This window comes from Anomaloglossus baeobatrachus, chromosome 2 (assembly GCF_048569485.1).
Source record: "Anomaloglossus baeobatrachus isolate aAnoBae1 chromosome 2, aAnoBae1.hap1, whole genome shotgun sequence".
In the NCBI taxonomy this organism is placed as follows: domain Eukaryota; kingdom Metazoa; phylum Chordata; class Amphibia; order Anura; family Aromobatidae; genus Anomaloglossus; species Anomaloglossus baeobatrachus.
In genome coordinates this window covers 592,055,382-592,083,302 of record NC_134354.1, presented here as the reverse complement: position 1 = coordinate 592,083,302, position 27,921 = coordinate 592,055,382, and the positions used below count along the sequence as shown (strand labels likewise).

The 27,921-nt window shown below is 46.0% G+C and overlaps 1 protein-coding gene across 3 annotated transcripts in view; it reads right to left on the bottom strand.

The window, feature by feature from the left end:
• TBC1D4 (TBC1 domain family member 4) overlaps positions 1-27,921 on the bottom strand; it is a 193,571-nt gene that overhangs the window by 139,659 nt on the left and 25,991 nt on the right. The window contains exon 1 of one of the 3 annotated variants that reach the window (XM_075336812.1): positions 20,963-21,134. The exons of the other annotated variants lie outside the window; for them this stretch is intronic. Coding sequence (XP_075192927.1) covers positions 20,963-21,001 — 39 coding nt within the window. The 5' untranslated portion in view covers positions 21,002-21,134. Of the gene's footprint in view, positions 1-20,962; positions 21,135-27,921 lie in introns of those variants that run through there. 3 annotated transcript variants of the gene reach the window in all.

The following is a 27,921-nucleotide window of genomic DNA, read 5'->3' as shown; positions in this document are numbered from 1 at the left end:
CGGCATACATGCTGCCCCGCACCGGGGGCATTGCCTGCACCAGGAACCCCACCTAACAGTGGAGGCTGGTGGGAACGGGTACAAATAAGCATGTTACACTAAACTGTAATTCTAACCAAATGACTAAAATAAAATACTGTTATACAGTGCATCTCTAGCTCTTTCCCAGAATGACCGTTATAAGACCTGCCATTTTTAAACACTTACCTAGACACAAATGCAAAATAGGTTTTATTTTCCAATGTACTTACACTAAATACATGCATCTGCCATAATGAGATTTAAAAAACTTAGATTAAAATGAAGGTAAAGCGACATGACTTGTGCAGTAAGTTTACATTCAGCAGGTCTTGTGTTCATATTTAGTCATGCCATAGACAATATACTTAATGGCTTCAGTACAGCTAATCCCCAGACAGCAGGTTAAGCCCTCATAGAACAAGAGGAAATCTAAGAGCATCGCACATCTAGTGAGAGCAGAACGCCTAGGCAGTCAGTTTGTGAGTATATGGACCTATCTAGGCTGCATAAAATCGATCTTCCTACTAAGCGTTCACCAATCAAGTCGCCATGGCTCAATATTGAGTTTAAAGGGAACCTGTCACCAGTTTTTTGCCCTACAAGCTGCGGCCACCACCCCTGGGCTCATTCTAACATACTGTATATAAGAGCCCAGGCCGCTGGGTATAACATAAAAAACACTTTATAATACTTACCTAGAAGGTGGTTCCGGTGCATAACGGTTGGATGGGTAGTGCTGTTCTACAGGAGCGGTGCCTCCCCTTCCGGGCTTCTTAGTCTTCCTTATTCTGATGCCGCGGTGCATGATGCGTCTACGTCATACACACTCGCCAGCATTGAGGTCCTGCGCAGGCGCACTACAATACTTTGATCTGCCCTGAGTTCCTCTGTCATCTAATTATAAATACATAAAACTTATTACTATACTTTGTAAAAACCTTCTGATATTCCCTTGAAGAGAGCCTGTCAGGTCCCTTATGCCCTCCAAGCCAGCAGCATTGACATTTGTACGTCAACATTCCCTTCTTAACCAGCCCTGTATAACATCATTCTCTAAATCCTGTAAAAAAGCATGTATTACCTCCATCTTTTGTATGCAAATTAGGACCTTGACTAGTCGAAGATGCATTGTTTCCCCATACTAGTCGGCCCTATTTCCATGTTATCACAACCCTAAGGGCAAGATAACATGATTTTCATGAGCCATTGTCACCGCAGCTCCTGGAAATCTTGTGCGTGAGGCTCATTTCGGCTGCGTCAGTGCGCCTCTAAAGTCAGCTGTGCGTGTCCCAGCTTCAGAGAGGAGCACTGCACATGATCGGAAGAACAGCTTCAGCACTTCTGACCATGTGGAGCGGACCTGTGAGGAAGTACTGCTTTTCCAGTACTATACTGAGACATAACAGTTACTTGAAGCTGCAGAACAACTCTATGTCTCTCTGTGCTGAGAGCGCCTTACTCCTCGCCCTCCCTTCTCCATAGAGCAGGAATCCCCAACCTGTGACTCGCAACTATATGCAATCTAACAGAATTAGCACAAGGTCCAAAAAACAGCTATGAAAAGCAGGTCTCTGTATTGTGAGTAGCATTCACACAGAAGAGCAGATGTGAATGCACATATACTGTCCTTACAGTTGGAGGCTGGATCGATAACTAAGTGCTATAGTATAGATCAGACATGCAGCCATTGGGTCGCATGCACCACTGGGCTGCAAACGTCAGCGCTTTACTTCAGTTGATTGTGCGTCCTTGGATGCACATTCAATTGAAGTATATTACCAGTGCCGTGCAGAGACAAGTTCTCTGCACAGGTATACAAATGACAGCACCCAGCCAATCAATGGCTAGCAGATGACATCGGCGTATGATGTCAGCTGCAGGCATTGATATAGGCTATATTAATGCCAGAAGCCAGCCAATCAGAGGCCAGCAGCTGACGGCATACACCAGCTGCTGGCATTGGTATATCTGTACACAGAGTTTATCTCTGAGCGGTGATGGCAATACGTTTCAACTGACTGAATACACATTCAAAAAACGCGAATATCAGTGGCCCCCTGGACCAGGCTGCGATCGTCAAGGGATCTACGATGCCTGCGGCCAGCATGTGAATAAAAAAAAAAAGGAAGCTGAGGGAACGGAGGACAGGTCGGAAGAATTTTTTTTATGTTTATGTGAGAAATGGCACAATTGGGGACATTACTACAGGATAAAACATTGTTACAAGAAGGGGACCAGGATGGAGACATTACTACAAGAAGGGGACAAGGATTGGCACATTATTTCAAGGGGACCAGGGTTGAGTGCATTACTACAAGATGAGGACCAGGATAGGGCACATTACCACAAGATGTTGGACAAAATGCACTACAGGCAGCCACCTTTTTTCTGAGTTTTTTTTTTGGATCTTGAGTAGAGATGAGCGAGATGAGTGAATCCATATGTAAACCACTCGAGTGAGCATCGGTGTGCTCGGGTACACTCGGTGCTCGGTCCAGTGGGAGCTTCATACAGTGTTTGAATGGCTCACACTAGGGGTAAAAACACAATTATCAAATGTAGTGTGAAATAAAAAGCCAAAAAAAACCAAAACATCCTCCCTCCTCCGGACGTTCTGTGTTCATGGCTGGCTGCATGTGGGTGGAGAGCCGAACTGCCCAATCAGCAAGTTTCAATGGGGTTCTGGTCAAGCCCGGGTCCCAAAGAAAAGTTTATCCAAAGTCCAGATGACCCAGCTATACCTTAACTTCAGTGGTTCCGCTCATCTCTAATCGTGAGTTTAGAAACCTGGAGGAAAGTGGCTTACTAGTGGAGAAAGAAACAGATTTCTCTGATAATAATAATTACAATGACTCTTATATTTGCTTGTACTATTGCTTTATGCAAAAATGGTTGAAATGAAGGTGAACATGTAAAAAATGAAACCTGGAACTAACTAGAATATTCCTTGGATTTTTTTAAGTAATCATAAAGTAAAGAAACGTCAGTCAACATGTTACAAAGTAATGTGACTGCTACCTACAAAGGGCATAGACTGGATCTGTTCTGTCAGACCCCCTCTCACCTATAGCTAGTGATTAGTTAGGTTACAGTCACGGAGGCAGAATAGTATGACATGAAATTAGCATGGTAGACCCACAATATACACTAGTGCAGCACTTTTTTGATAATTTTTCTCCCAAGGATAACATTAATTCTAGAGATGAACAAACACAGAGTTTACATAAAAAAAATCAGTGTCCAAGTTCAGAGTTTGGGTGCTTTACATATAGAGATGGGTGAACTTGAACTGTACAATTCAGAATCCGTGCACAGACACCGAACACAAACTTCTAGGGAAGTCCATGTCACATTTCGGGTTCGACCACCCGAATAAAAATTAGAAAAGGAAGCAAAATGGGGTTAAAGCAGGACCATTATACTTACCGAGTCTCCACGCAGGTGTCACATTGCTTCCGGATCCACTCATTAACCTTCATGAATATTCACTGCCCACCCCCCGCCCACCCTCTCTGACAGAATCTGTGATTGGTTGTGGTCAGACAGCCGGTGTGCTTGAGTCTGTGATTGGTTGTTCTCACACTAGCTATCTGGGTCCCTGGAGTGGAGTGTAAAAAAAAAAAACAAATTGGAAAAAAAATCGCATAGGGTCCCCTGTATTTTGATATCAAGCGCAGATAAGCAGACAGCTGCAGGCCCCAGCTGTGTACATTATCTTGGCTGTGTATCAAAATACAATAAACAATAATAAAATAAATAAATAATAATTTTAAAAAAGGCATGCAGTCCCCCCCAAATTTGATACCTAGCCAAAATAAAGCTGACAGCTGGAGACTGGTATTCTCATGCTGGGGAGACCCTTGTTGATTGCACCTCCCCAGCCTAAAAATAGCAGCATGCAGCCGCCCCAGCATTGGCGTATCTATTAGATGCGTTATTTCTAGCGCTTTACCCGGCTCATCCCGATTACCCTGGAGAGGTGACAATTGGGGTAATATAAGGGGTTAATGGATTTGTCAAAAAATCACAGCTGTCATCAAGCCCAAGGTCATATATTGTCTTATTTTCGGGGAAACATTTCTCAAGAAATTTCTGCAGCAAAATCGCAGGTAAAAATGCAGTGTGCGCACAAGGCCAAACACGGTACAAAACACTTTGAGAGGTAGTGAGCTGTAATATAATGCTAATTCTTCAGAATTTTTAATTTTGGGTGAACTTAATTTTTAATATAATTAAATAAAGAAAAACTTTGAATGTATAATTTGGATAATTTACTTTTTTCACTTTCCCTCATTAGATGTTGCAATTTTGTTTCCATAATTAAAACCTGCAGAAACTTGTAAGATGGCAAACATGACAAAGCCTTTGAATTAGTTTGGCAACTTTTCCTCATTTCTCCTTTTAAACAGACTAATTAGACATCTTGTTGGCATGGCATCTTTCTTCCTGGCACATATTTTTAAGACTCAATTGTATTCAAAACGGAGATTATGGTTACACAGAATCATATTCCATGTGTAGCTTAATCTTTCAGATTGTGGAGAGTTATTACTAGTAAACATGGAATAAATCAGTAACACCCCAAAATGATCTAGCAGCCCAATCTACTGTATATAAAATAGTCACAGCAATGCTCTGAGAATAAATGCACAGTTCACAGCACCATTTCATGACTAGTTCCCATAAAATCTGCTTCCTTGTCTGTGCCCCTCTCAAAAACTGGTGGGTGCTCAGTGAGAAAAGCAATGATCTAGACTGGATCACCACAGAATGAAAATATAATATATAAAGCTGAATGTGTGTGTGTGTATGTGTATGTGTATGTGTGTGTGTGTGTGTGTGTGTGTGTGTGTGTATATGTGTATATATATGTGTGTGTGTGTATGTGTATGTGTATGTGTGTGTGTGTGTGTGTGTGTGTGTATGTGTGTGTGTATGTGTGTATATGTGTGTGTGTGTGTGTGTGTATATGTGTATATATATGTGTGTGTGTGTGTGTGTGTGTGTGTGTGTGTGTGTGTGTGTGTGTGTGTGTGTGTGTCCGGGATTGGCATCCGCACCGTCGCAGCTACAGCCATAAAATTTTGCACACTCACACATCTGGACCCCGAGGGCGTCATAGGCTATGTTGTGAGGTGAAATTTTAACCCCGCGCGTTCCAATTTACCAATCAATTTTGCCCCCATCTACATAATGGGGAAAAAAGTGAAACAAAAAGTGTTTCCGCACCTTCGCATTTACAATCACGAAATTTTGCACAGACACCTCATGTGACCCAGGGAATGTCGTAGACTATGTTTTGACAGGAAAATGTAACCCCATGTTTAACAGTTACGCTCAAAAAAAACATGCCTTCATTAAAGTAAATGGAGCCTGGAACTACAAGTAGTAGGAGCTGTGATTGGTTGCTATAGGAACAAAAGACATTCATAGTATAAGAAGCTTATATGTGAGGTAACAAGATGTCGGTGGGGAGACGGATAGAGACAGACAGAGACAAACAGGGAACGAGACAGAGAGATAGAGACAGACAGGGAAAGAGACAGACAGAGACAAATGGTGAAAGAGACAGACGGTGAAAGAGACAGACCTGGAAAGAGACAGATGGGGAAAGAGATAGACAGACATGCAGACAGGGACAGAGACAGGCAGACAGGGAAGGAGGAGACAGCCAGAGTGATAGACAAAGATAGATGTGGAAAGACACAGACCTTGATAGAGAAAGACGGGGAAAGAAAGAGAAATAGACAGACAAGGAAAGAGACAGACAGGAACAGACACAGACAAAGAGACGGGGAGACAGACGGGGAATGAGACAGACCTGGAAAGAGACAGATGAAGAAAGAAACAGAGAAATAGAAACAGACAAAGAAAGACACATACAGAGACAGGCAGATGGGGAAAGAGACAGACGGGGAAAGAAGAGACTAGGAAAGAGGCAGACCTGGAAAGAGACAGACCTGGAAAGAGACAGACCTGGAAAGAGACAGACCTGGAAAGAGACAGACCTGGAAAGGGACAGACCTGGAAAGGGACAGACCTGGAAAGGGACAGACCTGGAAAGAGACAGACCTGGAAAGAGACAGACCTGGAAAGAGACAGACCTGGAAAGAGACAGACGGAGCACATTACTTGGCCAATTTAGTTAAATCTGTGTGGGATATCTGAGGTGTTGAAATATATGTTGTGAAATTATTCTATTAGCTTAGTTTTTGCCTTTTAATAATTACATTTCTATTTGTTTTGTGTTAATACATTCTATTTTGTTAACAGCAGTTATTAACCCGGGCAAAGCCGGGTAGTACAGCTAGTAAGACATATAGTGGGAAAAATAATTATTTGATACACTGCCAATTTTGCAAGTTTTCCCTTCTACAAGGAATGGAGAGGTCTATAATTTTTTATCATAGGTGCACTTCAACTGTGACAGAGAGAATAAAAAAAAAATCCAGAAAATCACATTGTATGATTTTTAAATAATTAATTTACATTTCATTGCATGAAATAAGTATATGATCACTTACGAAACAGCAAGACCTCAAAGACCTGTTAACTTTTGTTGAAGAAGCCCTCCTACATTGTACTCATTACCTGTATTAATTGAACCTGTTTGAACCCATTACCTGTATAAAAGACACTTGTCCACACACTCAGTCAATCACACTCCAACCTCTCCACCATGGCCAAGACCTTAAAGCTGTCTAAAGACACCAGGGACAAAACTGTAGAACTGCACAAGGCTGGGATGGGCTATAGGACAATAGGCAAGCAGCTTGGTGAGCAGATAACAACTGTTGGCGCACTTAGAAAATGGAAGAAACGCAAGATGACTGTCAATCTTACTCTATCAGGGGCTCCAAACAAAATCTCCCCTCATAGAGTAAGGATTATTCTGAGAAAGGTCAGGAATTAGCCCAGAACTACATGGGAGGACCTAGTCAATGACCTGAAGAGAGCTGGGACCACAGTCTCAAAGATTACTGTTAGTAGCACATTACATCATCATGGATTAAAATCCTGCAGGGCAAGCAAGGTTCCCCTGTGCACCCTTGCACATGGCCAGGCTCATTTAAAGTTCACCAATGATCATCTGGATGATGCAGAGGAGGAATGTGAGAAGGTCATGTGGTCAGATGAGACCAAAATAGAACCTTTTGGTATGAACTCCACTGGCCGTATTTTGAGGAAGAAGGATGAGCACAACCTCAACAACACCGTGCCAACCGTGAAGTATGGGAGTGGAAACATCATATTTTGGGATGATTTTCTGCAAAGGTGATAAGATGACTGCATCGTATTGAGGGGAGGATGGATGGGGTCATGTATCGTGAGATTATGGCTAACAACCTCCTTCCCTCAGTAAGTGCATTGAAGATGGGTCATGGCTGGGTCTTCCATTATGATCCAAAACACACAGCTAGGGCGACTAAGGAGTAGCTTCATAAGAAGCATTTCAAGGTCCTGGAGTGGCCTAGCCAGCCTCCAGATGAGAACCCAATAGAAAATCTTTGGAGGAAGCTGAAACTCAATGTTGCCCAGTGACAAGCCTGAAGCTTCAAAGGTCTGGAGAAAATTAGTGTGGAGGAGTGGGCCAAAATCCCTGCTGCAGTGTGTGCAAACCAGGTCAAGATCTACAGGGAATGTCTGACCTCTGTAATTGCAAACAAAGGTTTCTATACCGAATAATAAGTTCTGCTTTTCTATTGTATCAAATACTTATTTCATGCAATAAAATCTAAATTAATTATTTATAAAATCATAAAATGTGATTTTCTGGATTTTTTTATTCTGCCTGTCACAGTTGATGTGTACATATGATAAAAACTACAGACCTCTCCATTCTTTATAGGTGGGAAAACTTGCAAAATCGTCAGGGTATCAAATACCATATCTATTCCTTTCTCGCCTTTTCATTGGGGGACACAGACAGTAGGTATTATGGTGTCTCCAGGGGAGGCGTGACACTAGATTGAAAAAGTGTTAGCTCCTCCCCCCACAGCATATACCCTAGCTAGGCAGGAAACTAGCTGAGCTTTTTTTAGTGTCAGCAGGGAGGCTGACATGTCTGGCTTGAGCTCTACAAGTGCCTTAGGCCAGCTTATTTTGTTTTTAGTTTTTATTTTGTTTCTATTCATTCTATTTTTGATATGGGGCAATACCAGGGTACCCTGCCACCCCCGTTACCCCCGTGTACGGGCAGAGGAAACCTGGCGTGCACAAGCCGTCAGTCTTCCCTCGCGCCCAAGTGGTCGGGTCTGCGTACTCCTCCAGGCTCCCTGCAAGCACCTCACACCAAGGTAGCTCCAGAGGGCTAAGCAGAGCCGAGGACCTGCTTTAGCCTTGAGCCGAAGATGCGTCCCTGAGATCCCCGCATCCATCACCGACGCGTCTTCAGATGGAGCCAGGAGCAGGTAGGGAGACGACGAGTCATCTGCCCCCTGCATCCAAACCGTCGCCTGGAAAGGCGCCGGTGGGCCGATGCAGGCCGTGATCCCGAGGAGCATCATTAATTTAGCCCCCGGCTTTGGCCTGCATTCTAGCAACGCCCCCTATCACTGCTCTGGAAGCCGCTGCCTCACTCAGGAGCAGCTCCTTTCCGATTGGCCGTCACGCTTAGTCCCAGCCCTGAGACCAATCAGTCTCCGGGGGCAGTCTCTCTCCTCCATATTGCCAGGAACACTGGACGCCATTTTCCAGGTGGGGAGTAGACTCTGGTGAGATCGTCTCCTTGGCTCTGCACTTCTGCAGCACTATATACCGCTCTGCTCAGTGGTATATCGCTGTCTCTCTAGCGGTGTGCGCCTGCTGGCTAGCGGTGTATATCAGCTATTAGCGGTATATACTGGCTCTGCCTGCAGGTATATGCCGACTGTTTGACAGTATATGCCATTTTGCTATCGGTATATACCGGCTGTGCGTAGCAGTCACTTTATAATACTGCAAGTGGCTCCTCACTCATACTAACAGCGGTATATCCATATATGACCCGCAACACACATCCGTTTAATTTGTACGTGTGCGGTACGTATTTGCACGTACCGGAGACACGTACACACGGAGACCCATGTTATTCAATGGTAGATAGCTCACACACGTAAAATCACACGGAACGTGTGTCCGTGTGGTAAGTACTTGTGTGCGCTTTTCTACACGGACGACATGTCCGTTTTTGGCTGGCAGCACGCAGGCACGGACCCGCTTTAGTCTATGGGTCCGTGCCTGCACGTACCGCACACGGAGTATGTCCGTGTTCAGCACGTTTCGTGCGTGTCCGTTTTTACACTAGCGATCTTATTTTTTGTTCTTTTTTAAATTAAAGTCAGTATACTTACCTTTTTTTCTGCTGTTCTCAGTCATACTTACATTGGCGCTCGGTTTTTTTCTTCCCCCGGCTCATACCGCTCCCCGATCACCAGCGCGGCGAGGAACAGCTGTGCAGAGAATACGCGGCAACAATTACTTTGAATATGCCGGCCGCTCATTAATCAATCTCGTATTCCCTGCTTTCCCCGCCCACAGACGCCTGTGATTGGTTGCAGTCAGACACGCCCCCCCACGCTGAGTGACAGCTGTCTCACTGCACCCAATCACAGCAGCGGGTGGGCGTGTCTATACTGTGCAGTAAAATAAATAAATAATTAAAAAAAACGGCGTGCGGTCCCCCCCAATTTTAATACCAGCCAGATAAAGCCATACGGCTGAAGGCTGGTATTCTCAGGATGCGGAGCCCCACGTTATGGTGAGCCCCCCAGCCTAACAATATCAGTCAGCAGCCGTCCAGAATTGCCGCATACATTATATGCGACAGTTCTGGGACTGTACCCGGCTCTTCCCGATTTGCCCTGGTGCGTTGGCAAATCGGGGTAATAAGGAGTTATTGGCAGCCCATAGCTGCCAATAAGTCCTAGATTAATCATGTCAGGCGTCTCCCCGAGATACCTTCCATGATTAATCTGTAAATTACAGTAAATAAACACACACACCCGAACAATCCTTTATTAGAAAAAAAAACACTAACAAATTGCCTTGTTCACCAATTTAATAAGCCCGAAAAAGCCCTCCATGTCCGGCGTACTCCAGGATGGTCCAGCGTCACTTCCAGCTCTGCTGCATGAAGGTGACCGGAGCTGCAGAAAACACCGCCGCTCCTGTCAGCTCCACGCAGCTAATGAAGGGAATAGCGCGATCAGCTGAGCTGTCACTGAGGTTACTCGCGGCCAACGCTGAATACAGCTGATCGCGCTATTCCCTTCATTAGCAGCGTGGAGGTGACAGGAGCGGCGGTGTCTTCTGCAGCTCCGGTCACCTTCTTAAGAAGGGGCTCCCCATCCTGAGAATACCAGCCTTCAGCCGTATGGCTTTATCTGGCTGGTATTAAAATTGGGGGGGACCGCACGCCGTTTTTTTAAATTATTTATTTATTTTACTGCACAGTATAGACACGCCCACCGGCTGCTGTGATTGGGTGCAGTGAGACAGCTGTCACTCAGCGTGGGGGGGCGTGTCTGACTGCAACCATTCACAGGCGTCTGTGGGCGGGGAAAGCAGGGAATACGAGATTGATTAATGAGCGGCCGGCATATTCAAAGTAATTGTTGCCGCGTATTCTCTGCACAGCTGTTCCTCGCCGCGCTGGTGATCGGGGAGCGGTAAGTATGAGAGAGGGATGCGCACGTCAGTCACTCGGGGGATTACGGTCACTGGTGAATCCTTCACATGTGACCGCTAATCAGTACACGGCACACAGACAGAGCCGCGGCATGACAATGAAGTCGGGTGAAGTTCACCCGAGTTCATTCTCATCGCGCAACTCTGTCTGCTGTCAGCCGACATGTATCAACGACATTGTGCAACACACAAACGGACATTCCACACGGACATTCCACGTACACATACACGGGCATTTTACACACAAACACGGACATTTTACACGTACACACGGCTCGCATACGCCATCACACGGATGCCATACATACCGGAGAAACGCCCCAAAAAAACGGAACACGGACCCGAAAAACGGACCGTGTCACATGGACGTTTCTTTTGCGGAAGTGTGTTTTAGGCCTATAGGGCTGTAGGACTCTGTTGCTGATATGCATAACCGCAAGGGTGATAAACCATCCCAGGCGTCCTCTACAGACCTGTACTATGCTTGTACCACCTGTGGACGCTCGTTTTCTAATGGCCGAAGCTATCCACTATGCCGGGGCTGCGATGCCCCTACTACCGTGTCACAACAGACCCAGTTGCCGGACCAGGAGGCCGCGCAGGTTTTGGATTCTGCCCCGGCCTCCGGCCAGGCAGCACCTCCGTCTGATGACGTTCTTCCTGCATGGGCTCTTCAAATATCTAAAAGGATAGATGACCTTGTAACTCAGATATCCCAAACCTCAGGCAGCCTTCCCCCGGCTCAGCTCCCTCAGAGGAGCCCGTCTTCTTCGTCTGGTCCTTCTTCCCCAGAACGTCAAAAAGGCTGCTTCAAGAGGCGCCATTGCGACCTCTACGCCTCTTCCGACTCGGACGATGGTCAGTCTGACCCGGGCTCTGTGACTTTTAGTAGTCACAATTCCCAAGACTCTGACTCTGATTCAGATGTCCCTTCCGAGTCTAGGCATATAGAAGACACACTAATTTCGGCTGTCAATCACTCTTTGTCGATTTCTAATCAGCCTCCGGACCCGACTTCTCAGTCGGCAATCAAGCGGGCCAAGAAGCCTCCTAAGTCCTTTGCCCAGGATCCGGTTTTTCGTCAAATCGTGTCTAAACGGTGGGATCACCCTGATAGAAGGTTTAATAAAAAACCTTTCACTTCATTCGCCTATCCTTTTCCATCTGAAATGGTTAAGACCTGTCAGTACCCCCCGTTGTGGACCCGCCAGTATCCAGGCTGGCTAAACACACGGTTATGTCCGTTTCAGACAGTGCGTCTCTCAAGGACTTGTCCGACCGCGCAGTTGATGCTGCGGTCAAATCTATTTTCCAGGCTTCGGGCTCCTCTCTTCGCCCCCTGTTTGCCTTGACATGGGTCGTGAGAGCTATGGGTGTGTGGAGTAAGAACCTACGCAGGATGCTTCGCTCTTGTAATATTCCTCCAGAGGCTTTTGAGATCCTTGATTTCATCTCCCTAGCCTCTAATTACTTTCTTCACGGCTCCCTAGATGCAGCTAGTTTGTCAGCCCTAACAGCAGCCAATGCTGTTTTTGCCCGCAGAGTCCTGTGGCTAAAAATATGGAACGCGGACAGTGCCTAGCATGACGCCAGGTATCCCTCAGATCCGACTCCTGTTGGAGGGCGGCTTCTGCTTTTTCGGGATATCTGGCTAGACCACACTCAATGCTTGGGTTCGAGAAATCGTCACCTCAGGTTACAAGATCGATTTCCATTCCCTGCCGGCCAGCAGGTTTCTGCGTTCTCGTCTCCCAAAGTCCGAAACGCAAAGCCAGGGCCTTATTTCAGGCCATATCCTCGTTACAAAAAGTAAACTTTATCATTCCAGTGCCCATAGAACAGCGCAGCAAAGGTTTCTATTCAAACCTTTTTGTTATTCCCAAAAAAGATGGCTCTGTCCGCCCTATCCTGGATCTCAAAGGACTGAACAGATCCGTACGCATTTGGACCTTCCGAATGGAGTCATTGAGAGCAGTACTAGCCGCCATGGAACCGGAAGAATTCCTAGCCTCCATAGATGTTCAAGATGCTTATTTACACATTCCCACATGTGTATCCCATCAACGGTCCTTCGTTTTGCCATAGGACACCGTCATTACCAATTCAGGGCCCTCCCCTTTGGACTGGCCACTGCGCCTCGGGTCTTCACAAAGGTCATGGCGGCAGTCTTGTCCATTTTGCACCCCAGAGGCGTTCTGGTCGTTCCCTATTTGGACGACCTACTTGTCAAGAGGAGCTCTCCTCAAGTTTGCTCAGATATGCTTAGACACGCTGTCAAGGCTAGGGTGGCTTACCAACTTCAACAAGTCATCCCTCATTCCTCGTCGGCGCATCACCTTTTTAGGTATGCTGATAGACACGGCTCAGTCCCGGATTTTTCTTCCAGAAGACAAGAGGTCTTCCCTCATCCGGGCCGCCCAATCCCTCCGCTCCCGCCATCACACATCCCTTCGGAATGGGATGAGAGTGTTAGGCAAGATGGTGGCAGTCATGGAAGCCGTGTCCTTTGCCCAATTCCATCTGCGCCCTCTACAACTGGATCTTTTATCCTTCTGGGACAAGAATCCAGCTTCTCTAGACCGGTCAGTCCGCTTATCTTGGACTGCGCTCCACTCCCTCATCTGGTGGACTCAAGTCTCATCCCTATCTCAAGGGAAGTCCTTCCGTCCTGTCCACTGTCAAGTAAGTAGTCACGACAGATGCCAGCCTCATAGGCTGGGGAGCGGTGTTTCTCCACCACACTGTTCACGGACGCTGGTCTCCCTCCGAACGCTCCCTTCACATCAACGTTCTAGAGATCAGAGCCATATTTTTGGCCCTTCAGAACGTTCAGCTCTTGCTATTGGGTCTCCCTGTTCGGATCCAGTCAGACAATGCCACGACTGTGGCTTACATCAACCGTCAGGGAGGAACTTGCAGCAGGGCAGCGATGAAAGATGTATCCAGGATTCTTCTTTGGGCAGAGAGGCACATTCCCATTATTTCAGCTGTCCATATTCCGGAAGTAGACAACTGGGCCGCAGACTTTCTCAGCAGACAGGGTCTAGCGACAGGGAAATGATCCCTCCACGACGAGGTGTTCCATCAGATCACTCTTCGTTGGGGACTCCCAGATGTGGACCTCATGGCATCTCGGATGAACGCCAAGGTACATCCCTTCATATCCCGGTCGAGAGACCCGCTAGCGCTCGGCTCCGACGCTCTAGTCTTCCCGTGGTCGAAGTTTCACCTGCCCTACATCTTCCCTCCGTTTCCTCTCTTTCCGAGAGTAATCAAGAAAATCCCCACTTTGCAAGGCCGCTACCTGGTCCAGTGTGCACACGCTTACAAAATTCTAGAGTGCATACTAGTGTTGAGCGAGTATGCTTGTCACTACTCGGTACTCGCACGAGTATCACTGTACTCGGGCTACTCGGCGGGGACCGAGTAATTTCGCGATACTCGTGCTGTACTCGTGGTCTTCATGTTGGCGCTCTTTTGAGAGCCAGCCCTCATGCAGGGATTGGCTGGCAGACCGCAATGCCACAGCCCTGTTACTTGTGGAATTGCAGTGATTGGCCGGCCCTCACAGAATGACCGTGCCTTTAGCCCGACACTTCCCTGCTCGGCTACGGCCCCTCCCGCACTCCACTCCGCGTGTATATATATATGCACGCTTACACACACACGCACGTTTTTTTTTTTAATTTACAGTTTTATGGTTTCTACATGCTGCCGGTGGTCATTTCACAAAAATACTCGGGTCTCCCATAGGATAACATTGGGCTCGGTGCTCGGGCCGAGTACACGAGTATCTTGGGATGCTCGGCCCAAGCCTCGAGCACCCGAGCTTTTTAGTACTCGCTCATCACTAGTGCATACGCATGCCTCCGCGGATGCTGCTCTTGGAAGACAAGTCCTTCAGGCGGCAGTGGCCCATTTATAAGTGGCCGCTGCTCGGTTTTTGACAGTGTTATGATATGTGTTCACTGCAGTTGCAGTCATTAGTCAGCTCTTAATCTAATGTTATACACTGTTAATAGTTTAGTTCCCACCCAGGGACTGCTTTGGGACGTCCCACTGTGTCCCCCAATGAAAAGGCGAGAAAGGAAATTACATTTTTGTGTACTCACCGTAAAATGTCTTTCTTGGAGCCTTTCATTGGGGGACACAGCTCCCACCCTTGTGGTTTTGGTTGTCCTTCTCCTACTGCTTTTACACCAAACTGAGCTAGTTTCCTGCCTAGCCAGGGTATATGCTGTGGGGTGAGGAGCGAATACTTTTTCAATCTAGTGTCACGCCTCCCCTGGAGACACCATAATACCCACCGTCTGTGTCCCCCAATGAAAGGCTCCAAGAAAGACATTTTACGGTGAGTACACAAAATGTCATTTTTCCCCTCTGTATGTCACACAAAATTTTTGAAACACAATAGTTTTTTTGTTAGGAATTTAGAAGGATTCAAAATTTATCAACAATTTCTCATTTTTCCAACAAAATTTCCAAAACCATTTTTTTAGGGATATCATCACATATTAAGAGACTTTGAGATGCCTAGGTTACAAAAAAGTCCCAAAAGTGACACCATTCTAAAAACAGCCTGGCTCAAAGTGCTCAAACCACATTCAAGAAGATTATTAACCCACAGGAACAAAAGCAACGTGGAAGATAAAATAATTAAATTTTTTCTTTTTCTCACTAAAATGTTGCTTTAGCCCAAATTTTGCATTTTCCCTTGCGTAACAATAGAAAATGCACTGTACAATTTGTTGTGCAATTTCCCCTGAGTACGTATGCTGGAAATCGACTGTCTGGGGTGCACGGCTGGGCTCAGGTGGGAAGGAGCGCCATTTGAATTTTACAGAACAAAATTTTCTGGAATAGTGTGAACGTCATGTCACGTTTGGAGAGCCCCTGATGTGCCTAAACAGTGGAAACACAAGTGACCCCATTTTGGAAACTAGACCCCTCAAAGAATTTATATAGATGTGTGGTGAGCACCTTGAACTCCCAGGTACTTCACAGAATTTTATAACGTTTAGCTCTGAAAATGCCAAAAAAATTAATTTATGACCACAAAAATGTTGCTTTAACCCCAATTTCTTTTTCACTAGGGTATCAGAAGGTAATGCAATTTGTTGTGCAATTTCTCCTGAGCTTGCCAATATCCTGTATGTGGTCGATAAGTACTTTTGAGGTACAGTACAAAGTGAAGAAGGGAAGGAGCAGCATATTTGAGTCCAGATTGAGTTGGAATGGTTTGCGGGTGCAATGACACATTGGCAAAGCCCGTGAATTGCCATAACAGCAGAAACTCCCCACAAGTGACCTAATTTTACAAGCTGGACCCTTCAATGAATTCATCCAGGGGTGCAGTGACCATATTGACACTACAGGTGTGTCACAAAATGTTACACTATTGGGCGGTAAACAACAAAACAATGACATTTTTACTACTAAAATATTGTTTTAACCCCAGATTTCCAATTTTCACATGGGGAATAGGTAAAAAAATGCTGCATAATATGTCACACAATTGCTCCTAAATGCAGCAATACCCCACATGTGACTTGGACACACTGCAGGGCTTGGGAGGGAAGCAGTGCCATTTGATTTTTGGAGCACAGATTTCCTAGAATAGTTTATGGACTCCATTTGCACAGACCCCAAGTGCCAGAAAAGCAGAAATCGCCTGGTGAGCAAATTTTGCAAATTACACCCCTCTGCGACTTCATCTATAGGTGTAGTGACTATTGAGCCTCTGGAAAAAAGCCATGAAGTCAAATGCAATGAATGTTGCAGAATTAAAAATTGCAAATAAGCCCTTGTCATGCCCAGTACATTGCAGTGCCCATACAATGTGCCCAGCTCGTGACACACACACGCTGTAAATTAAGCAGGCTCTCCGAGCTACAACAGTGCCAAACATATGGATGTTGGCATATTTTGGGGCATTTGGATTTGGGAGAGCAGAGCTCCCTGCATTTCTTCTTTTTTGGGGGTGAGGAGGATCATAGCGCTTATATAGAGCCATTGTGCTACCAGTTAAAAAACTGTATTATTTTGTCCCAGTGTTCACTGAAGGGTTTAACAAGTATGACAGCTTTATAGATCGGGTTGTTACAGACACAGCGATACTAAATGTGTACTTTTTTGGTAAGTTATTTTGTTCTTTACATTTTTTTAAATTATTTTTTAATGTTTTACATATACCTTATATGGGACATTACCTTTTATTGCCCTGATTGCAGGTATAATGTATAGCAATGCACCAGCATTGAAATACACTATAGCTGTCAGTGCAGCACTATATAGAAGCCTTTGGATCATGTTCCTGGCATGATCCCAGAGGCTTAATGTAGATTGGTGACCCGGATCACCATGGCAATAATCGTGCCCTCATGATCACATTGCGGGGGTACCAATCAGAGGGGAAAGGGAACGCGATCTCTCTCCCAGACCCCCCAATTGCTACGATTGCTATATACTGCGGCATTTATGGGGTTAAAAAGCCAGGGATGGTGCAGGGACTGTTCTTGGCTGTGAGAGCCAGGTCTTAGCTATTAGGTATGCCAAGTTTCTGGTGGTGATCATGTGGGCACAGTTCCTGTGCTCGCACGATGACCAGGACGTACTGAGTATGTCCAAGGTCAGGAAGCACCCAACAAGCAGGATGTACCCAGTATGTCCAAGGTAGTGAAGAGGTTAAAGGGTTTGTGCACTACTCGGACCACTCATCCTCAAATCACTATTTCCCCAAGTAAAATAATTTTGCCTATACTCACCTCCAGTGCCGAAGCTGTTCCAGCGGTGTTGGCACTAGATCTCCCAGGCCTCGTCACATAATCAGCGGACACTTCATTCTCCCCTCCTCCAGACAAATCAGAGACTCGCAGGAAGTGAGAACTTGTCAGGTTTGTCTTAGATCAAAAAACTTTGTGCGTAGATAGCCAACGGGGAACACGGCAGTAAAACGGTGAAATAAATTACATGCTGTACTTCTTAAAAACAAAAATTACCGTGTGAATAAGATTTTGCTGTTACTATAAAACTTTTTACATATAAAAAAAAAAAGAGAAAAATGCATCGAAATCTGATAATAAATGGTTAGGATGATTACTGGTGATAATTACTAATACCATTATGTATACACACTATATTCTACGCAGTATAAAACAAACAGTCACTGTGTGGATCACGACCTTATAAAAAGCCACATTCATAAACTGCAATTAAGGAGCTGTTCCATCCAGAACGCAGTGTACCTGCGACCACATCCAATACATAATGAGCACATACTACTGCTATTGAAGAGCTGAATGTGGAGACTGCAGAACATCCCGTCTTCCCAGCATCGAGGTCATTCAGAAGGTCAGAAAACAAGGTCAAACCGCAGCAAAAGGAAGTGCATTAATAATAGACTTTACTCACAGAAATCAAAGCACATCACATATTACTGGACATTGGTACACGGAAAACTAATAAAATATGACCTACAAAACACAACCAATAACATAACCGGGTCACACGCCAAACCCTCCAACACCGAGCACTGCCAAAGAGAGCGGTCCCGGGCACTGGCATGAATAACAATGGCTGTATTTATGACCACGCGGCAAGGAGGGAGCTGGAGAAGATCCATAAGACGCGTCTCTCTTCAGAGTAACAAAGACTATGCTCAGTTGTGTAACCACATACTGTAAAGTGAAAGAAAGGGTTAAACACGACAGGGTGGCAATATAGACAGGGCTCAGTGTGGAGTTAGCACTTGAAGTGAGGATATTTGCTGCTTTTCTAAGGAGATAAGGCGCGTTTCCACACTGTATTAATTAAACCTTAATCCTGTAAATGGTGATTTTAATGAAAGTCACAATCCTTTCCCCACTCGGTGCCATGCCCTCCCCCCGTGTATCACGTCACTGCTCCTCTATATGTCAGACCACTCCTTCACCGCGGATATTTGTCTCTGCATTCCTATGCGCCAGGCCACTCCTTATTCACAGTAAGGACTGGACTCTCCTACACACCCAATACTACAGATCTGCTGGGTGCAGGCTGATACACACCGCAAACACACCGGGAAATGGAAGAAGGGACTGATGGTGACCACACACAATAGATGGACAGCTATCTCCCAACTCGCCCATTGCTAGGAGGCTAAGTGGTACTTTGCACACTACGATATCGCAGGTGCGATGTCGGTGGGGTCAAATCAAAGTGACGCACATCCGGCGTCGCTGTCGACATCGCAGTATATGAATTCTTTCACATACAATTAACGAGCGCAAAAGCGACGTTATTGTATGATCCTTGTAGGGTCCGACATTTCCATAATTTTGCAGCAGCGACGGTACGATGTTGTTCCTCGTTCCTGCGGCAGCACACATCACTGTGTTTGAAGCCGTAGGAGTGAGGAACATCACCTTACCTGCCTCCACAGGCTATACGGAAGGAAGCAGGTGGGCGGGATGTTTACGTCCCGCTCATCTCCGTCTCTCCGCTTCTATTGGCCGCCTGACATGTGACGTCGCTGTGACGCCGCACGACCCGCCCCCTTAGGAAGGAGGCGGTTCGCCGGACAGAGCGACGTCGCAGGGCAGGTGAGTGCATGTGAAGCTGCCGTAGCGATAATGTTCGCTACGGCAGCAATCACAAGATATCGCTGCTGCGACGGGGGCGGGGACTATCGCGCTCGACATCGCAGCATCGGCTTGCGATGTCGTAGTGTGCAAAGTACCCCTCAGACGATGTTTCAAATGGGAAGAGAAAAAAAACAGTGCTATGGCTCAGCGTTAGTGTTGAGTGAGTAGTTAACTATTCGCACTCGCTATACTGTTAGCAAGTACTGTCCGCTCCTCATTACAAGTAGCATGCACAATGTAAGTCAATGGGAAATACTCGCTAAGTATCGAGTAACCCGAAAGTCATACTATTCACTACTCACACGAAAAGTACGGCTTTCTTGTTACTCGATACTTATCGAGTATTTCCCATTGACTTACATTGCGCCCGCTTCTTGTAACGAATATGCGAGTAGAGGACAGTACTAGCTAACAGCATAGAGAGTACGAATAGTTAGCTACTCGCGCAACACTACTCAGTGTGGCTAACACTACGTTTCAATAGGAAGAGTAAAGGGTACTTTACACGCTGTGATATCGGTACCGATATCGCTAGCGAGCATACCCGCCCCTGTCGGTTGTGCGTCACGGGCAAATCGCTGCCCGTGGCGCACAACATCGCTAACACCCGTTACATGGACTTACATTCCCTGCGACGTCGCTCTGGCCAGCGATCCGCCTCCTTTCTAAGGGGGCAGTTTGTGCGGCGTCACAGCGACATCACACAGCAGCCGTCCAATAGCAGAGGAGGGGCGGAGATGATCGGCCGGAATATGCTGCCCACCTCCTTCCTTCCTCATTGCTGGTGGACGCAGGTAAGGAGATGTTCGTCGTTCCTGCGGTGTCACACGTAGCGATGTGTGCTGCCGCACGAATGACGAACAACATCGTACCTGCAGCAGCAACGATATTTAGGAAATGAACGACGTGTCAACGAGCAATGATTTTTCACGTTTTTGCGCTCGTTGGTGTCACACGCTGCGATGTCACTAACGGCGCCGGATGTGCGTCACTAACGACGTGACCCCGACGACATATTGTTAGCGATGTCGCAGCGTGTAAAGCACCCTTAAGGCTAAGGACAAACGGCAAAAATGTTACTCTATGGCGATTTTTTTTTTAGCCCTAATCCTACCGAGGAAACAATTGCAGCATGCTGTGGGTGGAATCCGACTCATTTTCTCTCACACCCATACAAGTCTATGGAGGCGAGAGAAACATTACATTACACCAGGGTGCAGTGCGATATACGCATCAGCTGATAATGGAGGAGGGGGAGATTAGTCCCTCCCTCTCCTCTGCAGCGCGTGCCCCCCTCTTACCCGGCTGTGCTGCGATCGCTGGATCACATCACAGTGGCGTGACACTCGGCTCACACTCACAGCAGAGCAGGAGCCGAGTGTCATGCGATGCATTGGCATTAAGCGCTTGTGTGGCCTTACACAAAAAAAGTGCCATGGCTCAACGTGGCAAACACTACATATTTCAATGAGTACAGATGAAAAAAAAACGATACCATGTAAACAAAAGATCATGAGACAGAGTAAAGAAGGAAAAAAGAATGAAAAAATGTACTCTTTGTGCCATATTAGGTGTACACTATAATTGAAATCACTAAAGATGCCGATACCTCTCCAGTACCGTCCGATACTCAGAGCATACATCGATAGTACCTGCTGAAAGAGAGCGACAGCCGCTGTGCATTCCGGCATTGTATTCCACTCCACGAACACAGGCAAAAAGTGCAAGATGTGTGTTCTTCATGTTAAGGGGATCTTCAGAGGACGTGTAGGTCTGCTATTCAGTGCTGAGCGCTGCTCTGGAGGACATCCACAGCTGGGTCATTGGTTGCTTTCCATGCAGGACTCATGAACACTCTATAAAATATCCATGACAATCGCAGGTAACATACTGTATAAAAAGAGGCATCTAGTCTAAAAAGGTGATGTCCGAGGCAACAGACAGAAGTAAAAATACTGTAACGTCCCTTTGGATGTGGATGTCCGGTCTGTCCAAATACTGTATCCAGTAGGATGAAAACACGCTAGGTGGGCATTGCTGAAGAATCGATTTACTCCACCAGTGCATCCCTCTAGCGCATTCTCATCTAACTGGATCCAATATCCCCTGGAGGATCTACCCACCAGCCATGGGGCAGCAGCCTACATAGGTGCCTGTCACAGCTCCCCCAGTTGAGCGTAACCAGCACTTACCCTCTCTCCATAGGGCATCACCCAATCGTGCGCTCTTGTTCACCACATCTAGATTTCTTTAACTTCACCATAAAAACAGAAAAGCCCAACATAGCCTTACAAAATGTAATATGTGCTTTTAGGCTGAATTCGCAATACGTAAAAAAGTAAAAAATTTTCTGTCCATGTTCACTGGTGGAAAATCCACTGTGTTCTCCCATGTCCGCATAACACATTAAGGCCCTGTGCGCACTAGAAAAAGGATTTTTCTCAAGAAATTTCTTGAGAGTGAAAGATTAGCACACTTGCGTTCAAAAAACGCACCAAAAACGCATGTGTTTTTGCCGTGTTTTTTATGCGTTTTTCCCACAGGTTGGTCCCTGCTTTTTTTTTTTTACCATTATCTATGGCAAAAAACGCAGGTACCTGCAGAAAAGAAGTGACATGCTCATTTTTTTTCTCAAGAAATTCTGCAGAAAGAGTGTTCTTGAGAAAAAAACAGTGTGCGCACAGATATTTGGTTTTCCTGGGGAATGTCTGCAGAAAGGTTACAACCATTTTCTCAAGAAATTTCTGCAGCAAAAACGTAGCAAAAACGCAGTGTGCGCACAGGGCCTTATACATGCAATTTTAAGAAATCTTACACATATGCTGCAAAATATACCTAAGGGCCGCTTTACACGCTGCGACATCGCTAGCATTTGCTGGCGATGTCGAGCGCGATAGCACCAGCTTCCGTCGTACGGCCGATATGTGGTGATCGCTGCCGTAGCGAACATTATCGCTACGGCAGCATCACACGCACATACATGTTCAGCGACGTCGCTGTGACTGCCGAACAATCCCTCCCTTAAGGGGGAGGTGCGTTCGGCGTCACCGCGACGTCACTAAGCGGCCGGCCAATAGAAGCGGAGGGGCGGAGATGAGCGGGACATAACATCCTGCCCATCTGCTTCCTTCCTCATTGCCGGCGATCGCAGGTAAGCTGAGGTTCCTCGTTCCTGCGGTGTCACACACAGCGATGTGTTCTGCCGCAGGAACGACGAACAACATCGTACCTGCAGCAGCAACGATAATTGAGAATGGACCCCCATGTCACCGATTAGCGATTTTGAACATTTTTGCAACGATTCAAAATCGCTGATAGGTGTCACACGCAACAACATCGCTAACCCGGCCAGATGTGCATCACAAATTCCGTGACCCCAACGACATCGCTTTAGCGATGTCGTAGCGTGTAAAGCGGCCCTAAGGCGTAAATTGACAGGAGCTTTGGGATTGAGCTCCACAATGCAAATAGAGAAACGTGCGGGTCTCCGTCCATTCTTCACAATGATGTCCACAGCTGTAAATGCCACTTCCGACATTGTGGCAACATCCCTGCTGTGAAGTCCACATTGGAGAGACACTATGGGGGAGCGTAGCCTCATCCTATTCTGATTTTTTCAGCCTGTTATATCTTTTAACTGGTTCTGCCCATTGACGAATCTTAATGGCAGAGAATAAAAAACTTAGTCCTTATAGTAGGTAAAACCCAGCGGGTCCGAGCACCATTGCAGGGATATATGGATACATAGATGACGCATTACAAGACAGTCCCTGAAATGCTGAGCTGGGCCTTTCACTTCTAATAATGTGTTTCCTTATAAACATTACATAGGAATTCAAGTAAACCCATAACTTGGGGGCCACTAAAGTTTGTGGCAATTTAAGTAGCCAAATGTGATTATGAGACCCCCTATTTAGTGTAATTAATCAGCTACATGCCAGTCAGTTGAGGTACACGTTCCCACACCACGGAAGCTTCGGGCCAAGCATTTCACTAGTTCCCAGGTATTGTAATGGGGAATAGAGGGTAAATTAGGATTTTTAGATTTGATTGTATATTTAATTATTTATTTCCCCACTACTATATGTCATCTTTAGTAACAAGAGATGACGACAGCAGAAACGTCTCCCAGATAGAGATACTTATCTTATCATTACGAGAGAATATGTGACAGGGCTGTCATCAGAACGCGGAACCTTGCAGATAAAGGATTCACCACAAAACACTCGTCCTGTCCTCTACCAGGGTGCGGGGAATAATAAAGCCTACCATAGACCGAACACTGAGCTTTCTAACGCTCGGACGTACGTCCTGTGTTGTAGGACATGTCACGTGGTGAGTTGTTACATAGTAAACCGTGCCAACTTTCCACCCGCGGCATTAGATCAGCTCTTATTGGAAGGTCAAGAAATCAGCACAGGAAACCTCATTTGTAACCAGTGATATAGTGTACATCACATAGGAGCAGACGATGTTCAGCCTCACTCTGTATACAACACTAGTAAAGTGCGCTAGATACAGGACTGACCCCTATTACCTTACTGAACAGTAGGATTTGGGTACAATGTATGAATTAAGAGGGGAAAGTTTCTGCTTCTCCTTAAAAAAAAAAAAAACAGCTAAACAAGTCCTAAAGGAAAAGCTCCAAGGGAGAAAAGTATGCAAATGACCCCTCAAAGAATACAAGAAACTCTTGTATATACCACTTCGGAGCAGTGGACACACTATGAGACAGTGTCCAACCCTTTACTAAGCCTTCCAACAGGACCAGGGATTAACGATAAGTGAGGAAATGTTACGTGAGGTGAGCCCACGTGGTAGATCCCCTAATCCCGCTGGTCTGAAATGGACCCGAGGCCACCAGCGCATCAGCCAAATGAAGACCACAGATGTAAAATATAAAAATAACAGTTTAACCCCTTAATGGCCCATGGTGTGCCATGTACGTCATGGGTAATCTCCCTGCCTTTGATATAGGCCCGTGTGCAGAACCTGCATCTTTCCCTGCACGTGCCGGTTGATCAGATCCCCACGTCATTTTCCAGCTCTCATGACGCGATTGTGGGGTTCCAATGGGTTGTCATGACAGCCAGGGGTCGGCTGATGACCCCTATCTTTGTCATTATAATCCTCCTGTGAATGCAGCTGGCGTTCATAGGAGACTGCGATTTCTACTGTACAGAGCACTGCTGATGCACAACTCTCTACAGCACACGCGATCGGATGATCACAGCTTCACGTCCCACAAGGAAACTAGTAAAAACAAAGTAAAAACACAATAGTTCAAATCACCCCTCTTTTGCTCCACTGAAAATAAAATAAACAATTAAATAATACACAATCGGTAAACAGTGTAATGAAAATAAAAATCAAAACACCAGAATATCATTTTTTAGCTGCCGCAACAAAAGCACAGAATGTAATAACAGGCGATGAAAGCAATGTGTATATATTCCACTAAGCAGTGTACGGAGCGGCGGGGTCCAATCCTTACACTGATTATATTCCGCCCCTGCCAGTAGCAGCTGATCAGTGGGGGTGCTAGGTGTCAGACCCACCCCGATCTAAGGATAGGTCATTAATATTATAATAATAACACAGCCCCTTAAAGTCCTTCTGTAGAAACTGTGAGCGTAGATAACATTTGGAAGGTCATCTCAGGTCTCGCAATCTCACATCACCGCTACGAAATAAGTACACAAAGTGACTGCTTATCTCTTATTTCATCATGCTCTCCGTCTGTGGCTTAAAATACAATTCCAGGGACATCTGCAAAAAGTATTGTAGGGTCTGCAACACAAGTGCGACAGAAATAAAGAATAAATAAATCTATATTAGTTTTCTTTGAACGCACTAGAGTGCACATAAATTGCACACACCAGTGCCCGCTTTCCTAATATTTCACTAGAAAGCAAAAAAGACTTTCTAATTTCCAATATGTCGGAATATATATCAACCAGAACTTGAGTCGGGAAAAGGAGAACTAAATTATTTTCCAACACAATCATTGTCATAACATAAGACACCTCCTTTCTACTGTCACACAAGACTCTCCTGAGGTTTCTCCAGATAGCCAAGATTTCTCTATTCTTTAGCTTCATTTTCTATGATTCAACTATGGCCGATTTCAGACCCACTCACATAACCCATCTACTGAATGGGGCTAAACCCGTAGAAGTATAAAATACTCCCACTAGCTCATATGAGACTAAAAGTCCCAGCACTCCATGATGCTTCATGCCATGCTGGGACTTTCTTCACAATAGCAAGATGTGAACTAGAAATAATCCAGACAGAATAGAACCATGGTGATATAGAATATGGGTGACTTACTCCACTCCTGGGGATAGTAATTACACATCTTCTTACCCCTTTCCTAGAACTCTTATCACCCTCGGGATCAAATAATCTTCCCGTCCATGTTGAAGACAATTGTCCTTAGGCTATGTGCGCACGTGTGCGCTCTGCACCGCACCTAAAAGGTGCGCTTCAGAGCACAGCTGAAAAGCTCCGTTCTGAAGCGCATGGTGCCGGCAGAGAACGTGCGCTCTGCATGCAGCTCCTGCCATAGACAGAGCAGGGGCTGCCGGCAAAGCGCACGGAAGAAGTGACATGTCACTTCTTGAACGCAGCGCTTCGGGCAGCAGCCGAAGCGCTGCGCTCTAAGACGCCATGTGCGCACGGCCCTTGCACAATCTCCATAGACTGTGCAGGGGACGCAGGACGCATGCAGTTACACTGCGCTACAAAGCGCAGCGTAACTGCATGTAATACTCACATGTGCGCACATAGCCTTAAGGGTACTTTACACGCTGCGACATCGCTACCGATATATCGTCGGGGTCATGTCGTTAGTGGCGCACATCCAGCGGCGATAGCGACATCGCAGCGTGTGACGCCAAGGAATGACGATTAACAATTGCAAAATCGTTCAAAAACGGTGATCGTTGACACGTCGCTCATTTCCTTAATATCGCTGCAGCCACCGGTACGATGTTGTTCGTCGCTCCTGCGGCATCACACATCGCTATATGTGACACCGCGGGAGCGACGAACATCTCCTTACCTGCGTCCAATAGCAATGCGGAAGTAAGGGGGTGGGCGGGATGTTCCAGCCGCTCATCTCCACCCCCCCGCTTCTATTGGCCGGCCGCTTAGTGACGCAGCAGTGACGTCGCTATGACGCCGAACGCCCCTCCCCCTTGAGGGAGGGATTGTTCGGCGGTCACAGAGACGTCGCTGACAAGGTATGTGCGTGTGACGCTGCCGTAGCGATAATGTTCGCTATGGCAGTGAGCACCAAATGTCGCACGTACGACGGGAGCGGGTGCTATCGCGCACGACATCGCTAGCAATGTTGCAGCATGTAAAGCACCCTTAAGATCTTTGATGCTCCAACAATAATCCTCAAATAACAATATACTAAAAAGGTATAAAATTACAAGAAACAATGGCCAAAATTACATTACCAAGACTTTTATATAATTGTATATGTTCAAACAGAAATGATCTGCATGTTTTGGTGTGTAATCTGAAAGCAGCATGATGTAGGGGCAGAGACCCTGATTCCAATGATGTGTCACTTACTGGGCTGCTTGTTATGGTTCCAATAAAATCAGTATTTTATAATCAGATTATGAAAACCAGACAAGTTATTGCCTGCCATACAGTCCTCCTGCTCTGTATAACCCCTCTTTCCATAGATTGGCAGCTTTCTACTTACATAGAGTGTATACAGAAAGCTGCGAACTAGGGTTTTGGGTGGGGTTATACAAAGCTTGGCGTTCAGAAAACTGCTAAAACTGCAGCAGAGAACACAGTGATTTTATCAAAACTGCTAGAATACTATTTTGTTGGAATCAGGGTCTCTGACTCTACATCATGCTATTCCTAGATTACATAGCAAAAACCTGGTGACAGATTCCCTTTAAAAATATAGCAGGTAAGTATACAGTTATTGGAGGATCACTGATGAAACATCAGGAATTAGAGATGACCTGTTGAAGTTTGAATATTGCGGGTGCAGCCGGACTGTAGATAAAGTTCAGATCAAGACCCGGACATGACCTGATCCCCATTAGAAGTCACTGATTGGGCAGTTCGGTTCTCCTCCCACATACAGCCAGCCATAAACAGATGACTTCTGTGGGAGGGTGGGCGTTTTATTTTTTGGAGCACACTACATCCTGTAACGCTCTTTTTACCCCCAATGTGAGCCATTCAAACACTACAAGCAGCTCACACTGGGCTGAGCACCGGGCGTACCCAAGCACAGCGATGCTCAATTGAGTGGTTAGCATACGTAAAGTACTCGAACTCTGATTTTTTTTGTAAATTCTGTGTTTGGTACAAACACTGAACTTTATTGTTCAGGTTTGCTCATCTCTATCAGGGATACACATTTTGGACAATCGCCTTGGATGGCAAGGCTGTTTAGCCCTAAGGTTGATAAGCGAACCAGTAAAGGCCCAGTCACACACAACGACTTACCAGCGATCCCGAAAACGATGCGACCTAATAGGGATCGCAGGTAAGTCGCTGGGAGGTCGCTGGTGAGATGTCACACAGTCAGACCTTACCAGCGATGCAGGAACAATACAGGTCACAGTAG